This window comes from Pelmatolapia mariae, linkage group LG1, assembly GCF_036321145.2.
Source record: "Pelmatolapia mariae isolate MD_Pm_ZW linkage group LG1, Pm_UMD_F_2, whole genome shotgun sequence".
Lineage (NCBI taxonomy): Eukaryota > Metazoa > Chordata > Actinopteri > Cichliformes > Cichlidae > Pelmatolapia > Pelmatolapia mariae.
Window position 1 is genome coordinate 818,769 of NC_086227.1, and position 13,881 is coordinate 832,649.

The following is a 13,881-nucleotide window of genomic DNA, read 5'->3' on the forward strand; positions in this document are numbered from 1 at the left end:
ATTGAAGGCTGCAGTCTACACTGATGAGAGAACTGTGGTCCAAACGCACAGCATGGAGTTCACTTCTCCAGAGAGCTCCAGTCAGACTGGTCAACATCACTTATACCTCAACAGAGTGGAGCTGAAGGAACAAGAGACTCGGGCCAGTTTTCTTTTGACATCGCCATCATTTGAAAGCTTGGATGAGTTTTTAAGGATGTCTCTGTTTCCAGAAGTACAGCTCCTGTTCATTTTTTCCATAGACATGTGACTGAGTGCCGGAGCACCTCAGATGACTGAATGGACGCGTAACTCTCTTCATATAATATTTATTTGATAGAAAAGTGAAATTATCTGGTTTTTAGTAGAAAAGGAACAAAAATTAACTGTAACTCTCAATTTGGCACAAAGCATCCACATATAAAATCATATTATCATGACTTTAAAACATGTAAATATATATAGTTTAACTTTTAGACTATAGCGCGGTGAGAAAATATCCTGATTTTTGCATTCCTGGTATAGACTGGACGTGACATCTGCAGTCACAGGTGTGAAAATCAAGTGCCCATATTAGGAATATCCCCCCTCCGTGACATCATACTGACCCAAGAGCAGGAAAAACTACCTGAAACAGACTGACCTTCGTATCTGAATCCTCGGCCATGTTCAACATAAGCATCTGGCATTGTTTATGACAGAAAACAAGGAAATCCATAATAGGCCTGCTTTAAATCTTCTATGCGGTAAACATAGGAAACACTGACACACACACAGACCGGGTACCACTCACCAGGCAGCGTCCGTTCACACACACTGCTCCTGAGTCCTTGTCGCAGGCTGTGCCGTCGAGCACTCGGCCAAAGTTGTAGTAGAAGTTGTGACCCAAGGCCAAGCAGCTGAGTTCACAGGGGTTAGAGCCTGGCAGGGAAGATATTCAGTCAGTGGCTCATTATAATATTATGGGAAAGCAAAGAGACAGCGGGGAGGTGACCGAACAGCAAAAACAACCAGAACATGGAGAAAGAGAGCAAACTGAACGAGCAGAGAGGAGCAACAAAGTCCTGGGATTTAACTTCCAGTAGGCCACAGCAGGACGTGCAACTACACGGCTGCCACAAACACACAAACTACAGCTGCGTACAGCTGCCGACTGCTACAGTCTGCATGGGCCTTAAAAAACACAGTCTCTGCACATCCACGAGCTACACATCTGAGTCACTGGAAAACAGATATAGTGCTGTTTTATATGGACACATCAGCATGCTCATCGAGGCTCTGAATGTTATTGGGGAACACTTTTTAAATTCATCTCCAGACATCTTGCTGTAGTTTGTTATATTCTACACAGATAAAGCCCAAAAGACACATTAGGATAGACTTTTCAGCTTACTGTGGATTTTTGATATGCACTAACTTGTTTGATGGGTTTTATTGAAGATTTGTGGTTTGTTATGTATGATTAACGAAGAAGGGAACATAAATCTATTGACACAGTCAAACTGTGGGAAACTGACTTCCCAAATGATGAGTCCCCTTACAGTAAACCATTTTACAGTCGTGGTTTAAATTCAGTGTTAGGACCGAGCAGGCGGCTTATGGTAAGTGTTAGTGTGGTGCCATCTGTCCCATCACGATGCCCACAAGTAGTAGAAAAACTGTATTTCAAATATATCTGGTCTAAAAGCCACGAGTGCCCAGGAATTGCTTTATTGGTGTGCAGGGTTGTTTGTGTTTTCTAGTATTAAAAATGTGGTTCTGACGACAACATAGAAAAAAGTCTCTCTTTCAATTCTAATCGATCTCCATGCTAGATATCGCTCTTCTCCTCAGAGGCCTGTAGATCGAATAGCAACGTTTGCTGGCTTTCAAGGAAGCATCTTTTGAAAGAAAACCTTTTTCTTCGATCTGGTGATTAAATGATGCCTGCAGAAAGTAAACTGTGGGCTTAGAAAATTTTCATACATATATAAAAACCACACATTGCATAAATGAGCCATCTGTCTCAGCATTCATATGGTGACTCTGTAACAAGCCACGTGGGACTAGTTGCATCCAAAACTGATCTCTTCACTGCACAACAACAACAACATATACTGAAGAAGCCTTAAGTAGGAAGAGGGTGAATCATCTCACTGACCTCCATGAAAGGTGGTCCATCTGAAGGAGTTGCCAGCCACCAGCGGCCTGTCATTAAAGGCAGCACACTGCATCTCTCGGAAATCCTCCGAGCCAGGGGGACAGTCCTGCACACACACAGACAACCAGCATCAACACACTGATGTCCTCGAGGATTAACCTTTGTTACGACCGTGCCATACGATATGGCTTTAACTAAGTGCACATTAACAAATGGGAAAAAAAGGCTTCACATCGAAGGAAACCTACCTGATTTTGAACTCTCAGTGAAACCGTTTTGATTGCTACATTGTAACAATTACTCTGCATACAGAGACACATTATTGCTTTATCATGAAGCGCAAACAGTGGCAGGACCGCCGCCGTGGTGCAGACACAGGTTAATCTGTCAGTGAAATTCCAGATCACACCCTGAAAGTCGCTGATCGTTATACCCTGGACATTCCTTCACGAGCAAACATTAGCCATTGCTCTACAGTGTTTGCATAAAATGTGTGGGTTTTTTTTAAATAAAGACCAAAAGCCTTTTTGTTGAAAGGACCTTGGTGTTGCAGATCTTGTACTGTCTGGGATCTCCTGCACATGGTCCACCCACTGGGTTCCTGGGACACAGAAATAAAAGAGATGTATAGGATTAGGTAAGGGAACAGTAGGAAACACACAAACGATGCAGTGTGCAGACTGCTGCAAACTCGAGAAATGAATTAAATATTTGGGTCAAACTGTAATGAAGTAAAATTGGATTATGAATATATTTGATATGTCTGTGGACGTGAACTTTACGCTGCAGTCACTAAAAGCTTGACTGATGGTACCCAGATCAACATCAGTGAGTCAAGTTAGAAACACATTAGGCATACATATTTCTAAAACTCATTTCAAATCTGTTTTGAAATGAGGGATTTTCATATCCCTTCAAAAATCTCTATGAAAAAAAAAGATTTTTTACTCAAATTCTGAAGTCTGACTGAAACGTCGTCGCATAAAATTTGGAAAACTGTCCGTATTTTCTCCCGTGCTAACCTTGTGATGCAGGTGCGTGACCTCACAGATGCTCCACCCCCACAGGTGCGTGAGCACACAGACCAGCCGCTCCATGTCGCCCACTCATTTCTGAAGTGCAGCTGCCTCCGTGTGCGAGCTGGACGCACCGATGAATCGTCGCTGTTAGGACCCCACGCCGAAATCCAAGAGGGCTGGAAAAAAAGCATAAAACAGAAAGAGAGAATTACAAAGACAACTTTAAGAACAGGTAACACAAACATGAGAGCAGGACACTGGGAGAAGACCAGGTAGACACCAAATGAGTGTACGCGCTGAAACCTTTTATCAAATGTAGATGGAGTACTTGTATTGGAAGCATCAGGTTTCTATCATATCTCTCTGCAGTTATTTAGGTCACAAGAGTCACAGTAACAGATGCTAGTGCTGCAGTAACACATGTTGCACCTGTGTATTTTTAAATCTGCGGTTATAACCAGAGATTGTTCTTTAGTTCACAGTATCTGCAAAGAAGTTTAACTATAGTTGTGGCACTAATCTACAGGCACAGGCATTCTTTATCTATGCATTGGCTGTTTAGAGCTTCGTGTGCTATTTTCTTCCATGACATGCTTCTTTCATTCTAAAAATGCTCCATTTACACATGTAGTCTTAGTCTGAGCGTTTATGCAAACGTCAGTGTCAATGAATATTTATTATCAGAAACTGTTGGTGCCCAGAGGTTGAACACTGACTTTCCTAGCCACACACAGGTTTCCATCCTATTTTTATTCCTCTGTGACTGGCTCATAATCATCTTGATCCATGTGCTACTGTGTTATGTTTTTTTAATATGATCTTTCTTTGAACAACTGCCACTCTGCAGTCACGCATGTTTAAGTTCTTACTGAGAGATTGAAAGTGCAGAAACAACACGACTCCCTGCTCTGTTGTTACTGTGCTCTGCTCTGCAGCATCACTCTGCACTCATGTCCTGCATGTTCAAAGCTGTTAGGTGGCAACTGGCCACTGTCAGCAACTCCCAGTCGTTTGTGTCGTGCGTAAGGGAGAAAGCAGAGAATGATGAAATATCATTGGTGGGAGGGAAAATCCTGGAGCCAGATAAATCTATTTAAAGAGCAGACGTACGAAGAACAACAGTCAACCTTGTGAGCCTGGTGGATCAGGATCAGCGGAACAATAAAAGTGATTAGAGAAACCTCAGTGCTGCTCCTCAAACACATTCCACAGTTTCTGCCCAGGAGGAGGACTGAAACTGGCAGCGTTCCCACCGGTTTCTCATACTGCACACACACGTTTAACTCTTTACACACATGCAACAGCTGCAGCAGACTCGCTGTCATGGACGGCTGAAGTCACAGACAGCAAGTACACAAAACATCTCAGACGGAAAGTTGGTTACATGTATATAAACTGATTCATATCTACAATATTTAAACAACACTGAAGATTACATTTGAAATGAATCCAAAAGAGGCAGCATGTGCACTGACAGAGACAAGCTGAAGAAAAATGACTTCAAACTGTTATCTAATAAAGACTTTATGCCAGCATGCCGACGATTTGTCACGTCCCGAGGCGTTCCATGGGAAAGCTAAAGGTAACCTTCCGCGTCCCCATGATACGTGCCCAATTGTGGATGGAATCCAATAGAAGGACGCTGCCGGCGGTAACTCACGTTCCAGCCATGTATTCCAGCCCTAACCCTAACCTTATGCCTAACCTTGTGTGTTTTCCAAAGCGATTCATGATGAGAAATTAAAATAAATATACATTGTAGATTCAGTCCAAATGGTTCTCATGTTTCCTTCTGTTTCAAACGCATAACATAGGAACGTGTTGGGGGTCTGAAAGCGTAACATACCGACGATTTGTCACATGGCATCATATGTTACGCTTTTGGAGTGAGAACGTGTTGCTTATGCATGAGTATGTTTCTTAGTAAAAGCATCATATAGATTTAAATCAAATATTATTCATTTAATGATCTGGCTCTAATTTAACAGGTTATGTGACAAACAAGATGATTATTACAACCTCAGCGTGCTACTCTTCACGGTCATAACATTTTAAATGGTGTCAGTATTGCAACAAAACAACACGTTTACTGAGTTTTACTGCAACAACAACAAAAATGGATGTTCACAAATGAAACAGAAGACTCTTTGTATGCAGCTGATGTTGCACCATGTCTGTGTCGGTTCATCCAGGTCCTGGTAGTTTAAGGAGCAAGAAATCCAACAGACTTCCATGAAGACGTTTCACCTCTCATCCAAAAGGGAGTCTTCTTCAGTTCTAAAACCAAAGAGTGGCAATGTGATGAGGCTCATGATTAATCGGAACTAGGTTTTAAATACTGCGGACATTTGGTTTACATGACAAAAAGAAAACAATAATGGATTGACCTCCCCAGAGCTTGAACCTCAAGCAAAGAAGATCTTTCGACTGTCCTTCAAGAAGCCTGGTGAAGAAACAAGAAGAAAGCCTGCCTACATGAGTGCAGGCTGTGTTGAAGAACAAAGCTTTCCTGCTCATGAGAAAATGTCAAACTCTGGTTTGGCTGTTATTAAGATAAACTGAATTGGAAAAAGGAGCCACGCTACTAAACATAGGCTGATACGTGTGTAAACCAAGATCACTGATGTTAATTAAATTATAGTCTATAATGTTTGTTTAAAATAATACTGACATTATTTCCCAGCTGTTTTAGTTGTGTAACTAAATGAAACAATAAATCATCTACTGTCACGGCTAGCAGGGCAAGCCGTGTGACTTTTAATAGAGAACCCAAGATGCAGGCAGCTTCAGATGCGAGTGAGCTTTATTAATAAGGATGGACACACAAACCGGAATGTAGCAGGCACAAAACAAATCCTAAGAGAAACCTAAAATGGGAAAACTAACACAACTAACCTGAAACCAGAACAGAGCGGCAGGGAGACTCGGGGAAGCAACAAAGACGAACCAGCAACAGGAAGGAGAACACACAGGGCTCAAATACTCACAGGAGTAATCATGGGATGGGAGACAGGAGGGGAACACACCTGGGAGAAATCAGGACTAACACAGACGTAAAGCTGAGAACACTCACATGAGACAGAGACCTTCAGAATAAAACAGGAAACTCACAGACACAGAACCAGACAAGACACTGAACTTAACAGATTCACGAGCAGACAGTGTGACACCATGGACAGACAGAGGGAACACAGAGAAGTGGGAGCAAGTAGGCTCAGAACAGAAACCTAACAAATGGCAAACCTTACCGAAAGACATAACCAGAATGAACAAGAACATAGAACAATATAAGGAAACACAAAACACTGAGTCGTCAGACTCAGGACCGTGACATCTACAAGCTGAGTTGTAATCAATATTAGCAAGAAACGTTCAATTCAATCCAATTTTATTTATGCAGCGCCAAATCACAACAACAGTCGCCTCAAGGTGCTTTATACTGTAAGGTAGACACTACAATAATACATACAGAGAAAAACCCAACAGTCACATGACCCCCTATGAGCAAGCACTTTGACGACAGTGGGAAGGAAAAACTCCCTTTTAACAGGAAGAAACCTCCGGAAGAACCAGGCTCAGGGAGGGGCGGGGCCATCTGCTGAACACATAGGGAGCGAAAAAGGTGAATGCAGAAGTGAGTGGCAAACATGGCCGCCAGGGTGCAGCCACAGAGTCTGGCAGGTCCTGTGTGTTTCCCAAAAAATATACCTAAAACCCTTGGATTTTGCCATGTTTGTTTGGTCTTTTCTTGTCCTTCTACCTCCTCTTGAGCTTAACATGTCTACGGAAAATGGTTAATTTAACTCTCCACCCAGCCAAGAGGAGCCAACATCTTTTGTATGCAAGAATCCTGGATTCAACCCTACCTCTGGCGCCGGTGCCCACCTCTCAATTTTAAATCCATGTAGACATTGAGGGTTCTCGGGAGGGGCCGTGCTGACACCTGCTGCTCTCTGGCAGCAGCACCATGCCCTCCCATGTTTTAAATGCACTTTAGAACAACACGCAGCAACACTACACATGAGCGAGAGGAGGGAGGTTTGGGGTCTTCACACACCCCTGTTCTCTGCTGGCCATCGGGGCGGGGGGGCTGGGAGAAGGTGTTGGCCGTCCGATTGGGATCTGGGATGCGGGGCCTCCCTGCTGCTGCGGAGCCTGGGGCGGTCTGCTTGCCTCCACCCCGGGGGAAAGGGTCACATCTCCTGAGTCTAGGTGCCGTTTCCCCCTCTGGGGGCGAGGGTACCTGGACCCGGGGTATAGAGTATGTTTGGGGAGTATGATTGTGTGTACATGTCCATGTATGTCTATCCCTACGTTGGGTGAGTGCTGAGTGTTTGTATATGTGTGCATGAGGGTGGGAAAGCATGTTTGTGTCTGTGTGTGCCTGTTTGTCTGTGTCTATATGTCAGGTCGGGTCTTAGACTCCACCTCCCTGGGAACACCCAGGCCCTCCAAAGTGTGGAGGCCTATCTCCCCTCTCCACACTCCCTGCCGGTGACTGATGCCCTCAGGGGTCGGTGCGTTGGTGGTTCTTGGTGTCCGGGGCTGGGCGCTCAGGTATGTACCAGCTCACTCCCGGTGGCTACTTGGCGGGGCCTGGCGCCTGTTGCTCGGTCAGGCCTCTTCCGGGGCGTAGGGGGCCCTCGGGCCTCCGGCCTCTGGGCCTGCGGCTTGGTTCACTCTGGCACAGCTGGCTGCCGGCAGAGCCGGCGGGCATGCCAGTGCAGCCCCCTCTGGCTCCTGCTCCGTGGCTACTTGGTGACCCCTCGTCTGGGGATCTCCTCAGCTCTTCCCAGGAGGGTGGCACGGATGCCCCTCCGGTGGTCCTCCTTGGGCTCTCGCTCTCTGGGGCCTCTGGATGTCTGGAGCCTGGATCTCCTCCATACCTCCTTCATGCCCTGGGGGGCGGGGCTATGGCCCTCTACACCCTCTAGCAGACCATTACATGGGGAAACCTTTAGAATACAAGCGCGCTGATCCACACAGGTGTGCACACGGGTGTTCACTGTTCATAGACATAAACTACACCTTTCTTGGCTGCTACTTTAAAGCATATTGTGCGCTGTCTGTCCTGCGTGCTGCACAACAACATTCAATATTTAGTATTTACTGCTGTTTACACTTAGCTAGATTAATGCGATGGTGTTGTGTTTAGTATGCTGCTCTGTTTTTTTTGCTTGTTTTCTCTTCTTTTTCTCTCAACAGGTGATCCAGGAGATTATATTTTTCTTCTTCTTTCTCTTTCTAAGTGCCCTTTCTCACTGTCCCTCTTCCCCTCTGTTTTTCTTTTCCTTCATCTTTCTTTCTCCCTTTCCTATCCCCCAGTCATGTCTGTCCCGTCTGTAACAACTGAAAATAAAATAAAATAAATAATAACAACAAAGGTCGATCAAATGGACCAATACGGCAAGGCTGTGATGATCCATTTGGCAAAATAAATCCATTGGGTATCCTTGTTGGTCTTCAGACAACAATTCTGATGGCTAAAGAACCAAATGGGACAAACAAAAAAAAAAAAAGAATCCTGGACTGTGGACATGCTAGGCCGTCCCCAGGTAAACGTGTTAAAGCAGTATCTAGATCATTCCTGGGGCTTGTGAATCTCTTGATGACAATACTTCTGGCTGGCGATGTTGAGTGAAACCCTGGACCTGTTTCAAGTCCTGTACTACAGTTGCAGCAGCTCCCTGGGCTAACACCATCACTGCCACCTGGGCTACAGCAGCTTCCTGGGCTAACACCATCACTGCTACCGGGGCTACAGCAGCTTCCTGGGCTAACACCATCACTGCTACCTGGGTTACAGCAGCTTCCAGGTCTAACACCATCACTGCTACCTGGGTTACAGCAGCTTCCAGGTCTAACACCATCATTGCTACCTGGGCTACAGCAGCTCCCTGGGCTAACACCATCACTGCTACCGGGGCTACAGCAGCTTCCTGGGCTAACACCATCACTGCTACCTGGGTTACAGCAGCTTCCAGGTCTAACACCATCACTGCTACCTGGGCTACAGCAGCTCCCTGGGCTAACACCATCACTGCTACCGGGGCTACAGCAGCTTCCTGGGCTAACACCATCACTGCTACCTGGGCTACAGCAACTTCCTGGGCTAACACCATCACTGCCACCTGGGCTACAGCAGCTTCGTGGGTTTACACCATCACTGCCACCTGGGCTACAGCAGCTTCCTGGGCTTACACCATCACTGCCACCTGGGCTACAGCAGCTTCCTGGGCTTACACCATCACTGCCACCGGGGCTACAGCAGCTTCCAGGTCTAACACCATCACTGCCACCTGGGCTACAGCAGCTTCCAGGTCTAACACCATCACTGCTACCTGGGCTACAGCAGCTTCCAGGTCTAACACCATCACTGCCACCTGGGCTACAGCAGCTTCCAGGTCTAACACCATCACTGCCACCTGGGCTACAGCAGCTTCCAGGTCTAACACCATCACTGCCACCTGGGCTACAGCAGCTTCCAGGTCTAACACCATCACTGCTACCTTGGCTACAGCAGCTCCCTGAGCTAACACCATCACTGCTACCGGGGCTTCTTCTTCTTCTTCTTCTTACATTTGTATTGGCGGTTGGCAAACAACTGAAAGGTGCATTACTGCCACCAACTGGTATGGAGTATGGTCTGGAACAACGCTCAAAAAAAAAAAAAAAAAAACCTCTCAAATCCTGCCAAACAGGTTCCCCTCTTTTAAAAACAGAAATAAGGCCTGATAACTCTTGCTTCCCGATTCCTCTTTGCTACCGGGGCTACAGCAGCTTCCTGAGCTTACACCATCACTGCTACCAGGTCTACAGCAGCTTCCTGAGCTTACACCATCACTGCTACCGGGGCTACAGCAGCTCCCTGAGCTTACACCATCACTGCTACCAGGTCTACAGCAGCTTCCTGAGCTAACACCATCACTGCTACCAGGGCTACAGCAGCTTCCTGAGCTAACACCATCACTGCTACCGGGGCTACAGCAGCTCCCTGAGCTTACACCATCACTGCTACCTTGGCTACAGCAGCTCCCTGAGCTAACACCATCACTGCTACCTGGGCTACAGCAGCTCCCTGAGCTAACACCATCACTGCTACCAGGGCTACAGCAGCTTCCAGGTCTAACACCATCACTGCTACCTGGGCTACAGCAGCTTCCTGGGCTAACACCATCACTGCTACCTGGGCTACAGCAGCTTCCAGGTCTAACACCATCACTGCTACCGGGGCTACAGCAGCTTCCTGGGCTAACACCATCACTGCTACCGGGGCTACAGCAGCTCCCTGAGCTAACACCATCACTGCTACCGGGGCTACAGCAGCTTCCTGGGCTAACACCATCACTGCTACCTGGGTTACAGCAGCTTCCTGGGCTAACACCATCACTGCCACCTGGGTTACAGCAGCTTCCTGGGCTAACACCATCACTGCTACCTGGGTTACAGCAGCTTCCAGGTCTAACACCATCACTGCTACCTGGGCTACAGCAGCTCCCTGGGCTAACACCATCACTGCTACCGGGGCTACAGCAGCTTCCTGGGCTAACACCATCACTGCTACCTGGGCTACAGCAACTTCCTGGGCTAACACCATCACTGCCACCTGGGCTACAGCAGCTTCCTGGGTTTACACCATCACTGCCACCTGGGCTACAGCAGCTTCCTGGGCTTACACCATCACTGCCACCTGGGCTACAGTAGCTTCCTGGGCTTACAGCATCACTGCCACCTGGGCTACAGCAGCTTCCAGGTCTAACACCATCACTGCCACCTGGGCTACAGCAGCTTCCAGGTCTAACACCATCACTGCCACCTGGGCTACAGCAGCTTCCAGGTCTAACACCATCACTGCCACCTGGGCTACAGCAGCTTCCAGGTCTAACACCATCACTGCCACCTGGGCTACAGCAGCTTCCAGGTCTAACACCATCACTGCTACCTTGGCTACAGCAGCTCCCTGAGCTAACACCATCACTGCTACCGGGGCTTCTTCTTCTTCTTCTTCTTACATTTGTATTGGCGGTTGGCAAACAACTGAAAGGTGCATTACTGCCACCAACTGGTATGGAGTATGGTCTGGAACAACGCTCAAAAAAAAAAAAAAAAAAACCTCTCAAATCCTGCCAAACAGGTTCCCCTCTTTTAAAAACAGAAATAAGGCCTGATAACTCTTGCTTCCCGATTCCTCTTTGCTACCAGGTCTACAGCAGCTTCCTGAGCTTACACCATCACTGCTACCGGGGCTACAGCAGCTCCCTGAGCTTACACCATCACTGCTACCAGGTCTACAGCAGCTTCCTGAGCTAACACCATCACTGCTACCTGGGCTACAGCAGCTTCCTGAGCTAACACCATCACTGCTACCAGGGCTACAGCAGCTTCCAGGTCTAACACCATCACTGCTACCTGGGCTACAGCAGCTTCCTGGGCTAACACCATCACTGCTACCTGGGCTACAGCAGCTTCCAGGTCTAACACCATCACTGCTACCGGGGCTACAGCAGCTTCCTGGGCTAACACCATCACTGCTACCGGGGCTACAGCAGCTCCCTGAGCTAACACCATCACTGCTACCGGGGCTACAGCAGCTTCCTGGGCTAACACCATCACTGATACCTGGGCTACAGCAGCTTCCTGAGCTAACACCATCACTGCTACCGGGGCTACAGCAGCTTCCTGGGCTAACACCATCACTGCTACCTGGGCTACAGCAGCTTCCTGGGCTAACACCATCACTGCTACCTGGGCTACAGCAGCTCCCTGAGCTAACACCATCACTGCTACCGGGGCTACAGCAGCTTCCAGGTCTAACACCATCACTGCTACCGGGGCTACAGCAGCTCCCTGGGCTAACACCATCACTGCTACCTGGGCTACAGCAGCTCCCTGAGCTAACACCATCACTGCTACCGGGGCTACAGCAGCTTCCTGGGCTAACACCATCACTGCTACCGGGGCTACAGCAGCTTCCTGGGCTAACACCATCACTGCTACCTGGGCTATAGCAGCTCCCTGAGCTAACACCATCACTGCTACTGGGGCTACAGCAGCTCCCTGGGCTAACACCATCACTGCTACCGGGGCTACAGCAGCTTCCTGGGCTAACACCATCACTGCTACCTGGGCTACAGCAGCTCCCTGAGCTAACACCATCACTGCTACTGGGGCTACAGCAGCTTCCTGGGCTAACACCATCACTGCTACCGGGGCTACAGCAGCTTCCTGGGCTAACACCATCACTGCTACCTGGGCTACAGCAGCTTCCAGGTCTAACACCATCACTGCTACCGGGGCTACAGCGGCTTCCAGGTCTAACACCATCACTGCTACCGGGGCTACAGCAGCTTCCAGGTCTAACACCATCACTGCTACTGGGGCTACAGCAGCTCCCTGGGCTAACACCATCACTGCTACCTGGGCTACAGCAGCTCCCTGAGCTAACACCATCACTGCTACCTGGGCTACAGCAGCTCCCTGAGCTAACACCATCACTGCTACCTGGGCTACAGCAGCTCCCTGAGCTAACACCATCACTGCTACTGGGGCTACAGCAGCTCCCTGGGCTAACACCATCACTGCTACCGGGGCTACAGCAGCTTCCTGGGCTAACACCATCACTGCTACCTGGGCTACAGCAGCTCCCTGAGCTAACACCATCACTGCTACTGGGGCTACAGCAGCTTCCTGGGCTAACACCATCACTGCTACCTGGGCTACAGCAGCTTCCAGGTCTAACACCATCACTGCTACTGGGGCTACAGCAGCTTCCTGGGCTAACACCATCACTGCTACCGGGGCTACAGCAGCTTCCAGGTCTAACACCATCACTGCTACCGGGGCTACAGCAGCTTCCAGGTCTAACACCATCACTGCTACCGGGGCTACAGCAGCTTCCAGGTCTAACACCATCACTGCTACTGGGGCTACAGCAGCTCCCTGGGCTAACACCATCACTGCTACCTGGGCTACAGCAGCTCCCTGAGCTAACACCATCACTGCTACCGGGGCTACAGCAGCTTCCTGGGCTAACACCATCACTGCTACCGGGGCTACAGCAGCTTCCTGGGCTAACACCATCACTGCTACCTGGGCTACAGCAGCTCCCTGAGCTAACACCATCACTGCTACCTGGGCTACAGCAGCTCCCTGGGCTAACACCATCACTGCTACCGGGGCTACAGCAGCTTCCTGGGCTAACACCATCACTGCTACCGGGGCTACAGCAGCTCCCTGGGCTAACACCATCACTGCTACCTGGGCTACAGCAGCTCGCTGGGCTAACACCATCACTGCTACCGGGGCTACAGCAGCTTCCTGGGCTAACACCATCACTGCTACCGGGGCTACAGCAGCTGCCTGGGCTAACACCATCACTGCTACCGGGGTTACAGCAGCTTCCTGAGCTAACACCATCACTGCCACCTGGGCTACAGCAGCTCCCTGAGCTAACACCATCACTGCTACCTGGGCTACAGCAGCTCCCTGAGCTAACACCATCACTGCTACTGGGGCTACAGCAGCTCCCTGGGCTAACACCATCACTGCTACCGGGGCTACAGCAACTTCCTGGGCTAACACCATCACTGCTACCTGGGCTACAGCAGCTTCCAGGTCTAACACCATCACTGCTACCTGGGCTACAGCAGCTTCCTGGGCTAACACCATCACTGCTACCTGGGCTACAGCAGCTTCCAGGTCTAACACCATCACTGCTACTGGGGCTACCGCAGCTTCCTGGGC

General features: G+C 48.8%; 1 protein-coding gene across 1 annotated transcript in view; it reads right to left on the minus strand.

Moving 5' to 3' along the window:
* The window catches only part of adamtsl5 (ADAMTS like 5), a 63,932-nt gene that overhangs the window by 21,340 nt on the left and 28,711 nt on the right, over window positions 1-13,881 (minus strand). The window contains exons 3-6 of the mRNA XM_063469503.1: window positions 3,142-3,314; window positions 2,660-2,720; window positions 2,120-2,225; window positions 773-900 (exon numbers count right to left, since the gene is read on the minus strand). Of these exons, the coding sequence (XP_063325573.1) occupies window positions 773-900; window positions 2,120-2,225; window positions 2,660-2,720; window positions 3,142-3,314 (468 nt within the window). The remainder of the gene's footprint in view (window positions 1-772; window positions 901-2,119; window positions 2,226-2,659; window positions 2,721-3,141; window positions 3,315-13,881) is intronic.